Genomic DNA, 4,278 nt, shown 5'->3' with positions numbered 1-4,278 from the left:
GGAACATATGCTGCTATGTGTTACTATCAAACATTTTCACACTTTCTCAGACCATCATCTCCAGCTGAACCACCACCAAACACAAAACAACAGCCTGAGTTAAACCCCTTTCGAAACAAAAGGGAGCTCTAAAGGTTAAAAAAAAAACCACACAGAAAGAGGCATCCAAAGGAAAGAGGTTCCGTTGAGAGTAATTCTCCGGAGTTCACAATCAATTCATGTTAGCAAAGGTATTCTAGATGAGAATTTGCTGATCCTTGGAAGTTCTGCTTTCTTAAAAATCCCACAGTTCTCAACAATGCCACTTACATGACATGCTGTTTTATAGTGCAAGCATAAATTAAACAATGCTTTGCTCTCCATGAAAAAACACAGAAAATTTTTAATCAAATATGATTATTCTCCCCATAAACGCAGGTATCTTCCACAACCTCCATTATTTTGTTACCGCATGATCACCTTAAAGTGACGATTTTACCTTTTGAAGAATGTGCAGGTTGGTTTGTTTGGTTGTGGGTTTTGTGGTGGTCGGTTTTGTGTTTAAAAAAAACACCACACAAACAAAAAACTTCCAGGTCAATTGAATCCTCATTTTATATAATGGAATCACTTACATAGTAACTTAACCTCGAATCACTTCTTTTTAAATGGATAGGCTGCCTTATTAAAGCAGAAGACTTCCGCTACATGCAATTACAAAACCATGCCTATATGCTTTCCACACTGCATTCCCAGAGAGACACAGCACTTCGGACTGGACACAGATAAAGTTTCCCAGAAAAATATGACTGACATAGACTCCTAAGTCCTTTTAGTGACCTAAATAGGAAACAGCACACTGAGATGTTAAAATAGCAAGTTCCAGTAAAATCCGAAGTGGCAATCAAGGGCAATTCTGTCACTCAGGACAATTTCAATTACTAATGCCAAAAATTAATTTCAAAGTCCCAGGAATGGCTGCGGTATTCTTTCTTTTTTCATCAGTGGTATTTTAGCTCAAGTCTGCTGGAAAGCCTTTGTCATACCCACCTGCCAGCTTCTCATTTTGTTACGTTTTTTTCCCAAAACACCACCATATTCTTCCTAATGACTACTATGAAAGAGACAAAAAGTTGCGCTAAAACGAAGTCAAGGCAAGCAATCAAGAGAGAGGGAAGAAAGTCAAAATGAGTCACCTACAATACTAGCTCATGTTGAAAAGAAACTTAAACCCGTGTTACCTCTTCTGGAACCTCATTACCAGGGGTTGCTGCGATACCAGTCATAAAATCACTTGTAATAAAAGTTCGAATAACCACAGATCTTTGACAGGAAGGTTGTTTCTGTAGGGGATCCCGATCAAAATGCAACGGTGTCAGTATTATTGGCATCTGGCTAATTTTTCCGGCATAACCTTCAGAAAACAGCAGTGCAAAGTGCATTAGTTTGGTTTAAAGACAAAAGCATGATAGAAGTTCTACAGAATTTCCTACACGTACTTCAAACTAAATACTAGGAGCTACATTCGCACCTCTGGGATCTTTCGCTACTGCTACCACACCCCAGAAGATCACACGCAGTAGTGCATACACTAAAACTATTCAAGCTGCCACTTGAAATGATCTTCAGCATTTGCAGGCATGCAGAACAAGACCAGATAATCTCCATTATCCCTGTAATATGCTGTGAATGCAATTTAAGATCTACTTTCCTTCCCACATAACATAACCACCATAGAGTTTCATCTACCCCCATATCAAGCCCAATAAAGACCCATTCACAAGTATCTGTGTCTTTGACATATTTAAGAGAAAGTTCTTAAGTATCCCTGTTGGTGGTGGCTGATAGGTAACTCCAGACAATCGTCTCTTTTTTAATATCTCCTTCTGAAAGCCAATACACAGACCCCCTAATTTCACTGTTTAAATGCTCTAAAAGTTTGAGACTCAGGCGTGTGGCAGCCTGCAGAGCCCGTCTAACACTGATGCAGGCTCTCACCCTCTGCTAGCACTGGCCTGAGCTGTTGGTACAAGGACTCTTTTTCACTAAACTCAAGTCTTATTTTTGGGAGTGATTCGTTCACACAAAGCCAAGTGTCACCAAAAGTTAGCGAGACACATCTACAGTTTTACAAACACAATTGACAGTGTTATCCTCAGCCTTTTGGGGCTATTTCTGTACAAATTATGGTAAGCAGCCTTGCAAACAGAACACGTATTTTTAAAGAGATATCCTTTGTAACTTGACTTATACAAAAAATAAGCAAGTCTGATGAACTGCTTCCCACACATATCGCATCTTCAAATGTAATTAAGTTAAAAAAATAAAACAAACGCCAAACAGAACCTCATCACAACTACTATATTCCCAGACCCTGCCTGTGTACCATATCACAGGGTACTGAATGCTCCCTGGACGTTAAGGGTTTGCAGTATTACCATCTGGCAAGCCTGAAGTGGTTGGCTTTACCAATACAGCTTTTACTTTAAGAAGTATGAAACCACCACAGGTAGTGAGCATCATCACCTTAGAAACTCAGTATTTGGGCTCCCTTCTTTCCACAAAAAACCCCACGATTCAGAAACTATGTCAAATTTCTTCACACCGTTTATTTACTTCAGGTAAATACTGATGACTGAGATCAAAGCAATTTGGTTGACTTTCAGCCGGCTAACAGTACTTTTTGCAGAAGTCTGCACTGCAGTGAAGCACCACACCGCTGGGTGACAGGTCAGAGGCAAGCCACTGTCCTCAAAAAGCCCCAAAAATGAACTCTGCTAGCAGAAAGGCTAGCAACTCCTTTGCTTTAGCGATCAGCTCCTGCAACTGTCAGCAAAAGCTCTTGCCAGTCATCCCGTTAATTTATCACTTCTTTGGGATATTCAAGAAGCCTGTAGATTTTGACAGTACCTCTGTAACTACACCCCGTTAGGTTTGCAGGGATCTTGAAACAAGAGTCTAATCCATGGGATAAGGCAAAGCACCTACCAGACTCCCTGAGAATATTGTGAGCCTCAAAATCAGCTTGACGTAAAGTGCTGAGGACTCCTGTTGTCAGGAAAGTGGGGGTGACATCTGTAGGAGGTTCTTTGACCGGTGGACCAAACACGTACACAACTCTGGAAAACAAACAGGATGGTAGAAAACCACATTTTGTGTACGTGGAATAAAACAGATTGCCTAAAGACTGCATCTTTAGTACTGCAGTGAGAAAATAAAGGAATTTAGGAAATAAAGCATGATGTTTGATTTTCTGCTTAGCTACTAACTAGAGCTTGAAATAACTTCATGCATATATTCTACAAACATGACATGCATACTAGCTTTGGAAGTAAATTGTATTAATTATTTTGGTTTGCTAGAGACTAGCAATAGCCCCAATAATATTTAGTCAAGAGAATAATCCTTTGGAAAAAACAACCAGAAATACAAACTCAGTGGTACCACAAAGCGTGTTTTTTCAAATTTACTTTGATGTCAGTAAAAGTTAAGATTATTCTAGAGCTACTTATGTGCTTACAATTTTTATCTTCTCTCAATAGGAAACTACCAAAAGATAACATTAAATAGTAAACCTTATTGTTAATGAATAGCTGTGTTTTCATCACAGGGCACTAACACCGCTATTTATAAATCTACGTAACAATATTTGTAATAAAATATCTTCTGAATTCAAGCTGGTCACATCAGCTTTACCTTTTTAATTTCACATGTCCTATTTTGTACGTTGCAGAACAAAAAGCAAAGTATAATACTGACGGGCCTCATACAAGGATTTACTAAGTCGTATTCACACAAGTTATTTCAGTTTGTAGATACAAACCAAGAATATTTGTCTAAAATCCAAAGCAGAAAAATATGCAAGCTTTACATTCTGTATTTCTGTGTGTAATAGTAAGTCTGCAAGCATAGCTGGGCAGCGGACCAACTATTTCGGTGCACTCCTCAAACTGCCAGCTTCGGTGTCCCTATAAACAGGAATGAAAGATTCTGAAAACGTACCCTGGTACAGCAGAAGTCCCAGAGATGTGGTATATTCAGGAGGGTAGTATTACATCCAAAAGAGCTTAAAGACGACAGCAATGCTGTAAACCCAGCACGTACTTTGAAATTGCACAGGCAATCCTGATTTTATGCCTTCTTTTGTTACCTCTGCATTTAGTTTAAAGCAGTATCTTGCAATTCAAGATCTCGCCTTTAATCACAGGAGGGTTTGGGCTGGCAGGGACCTGCCAAGGCCACCTAGTGCAACCCCCGCCGTGCGCAGGGACGTCCCCAACCCGAGCAGGGTGCTCCGAG

The 4,278-nt window shown here is 39.8% G+C and overlaps 1 protein-coding gene across 1 annotated transcript in view; it reads right to left on the bottom strand.

Annotated features, from left to right (window-relative positions):
* Nucleotides 1–4,278, bottom strand: part of GMPS (guanine monphosphate synthase) — a gene marked incomplete at its 5' end in the record, with an annotated part of 22,981 nt that overhangs the window by 895 nt on the left and 17,808 nt on the right. The window contains 2 exons of the mRNA XM_010296075.1: nucleotides 1,221–1,393; nucleotides 2,968–3,098. Coding sequence (XP_010294377.1) covers nucleotides 1,221–1,393; nucleotides 2,968–3,098 — 304 coding nt within the window. The remainder of the gene's footprint in view (nucleotides 1–1,220; nucleotides 1,394–2,967; nucleotides 3,099–4,278) is intronic.

Source organism: Phaethon lepturus, unplaced genomic scaffold, assembly GCF_000687285.1.
Source record: "Phaethon lepturus isolate BGI_N335 unplaced genomic scaffold, ASM68728v1 scaffold23470, whole genome shotgun sequence".
Classification (NCBI taxonomy): domain Eukaryota; kingdom Metazoa; phylum Chordata; class Aves; order Phaethontiformes; family Phaethontidae; genus Phaethon; species Phaethon lepturus.
This window is presented reverse-complemented; position numbering and strand designations above follow the sequence as displayed.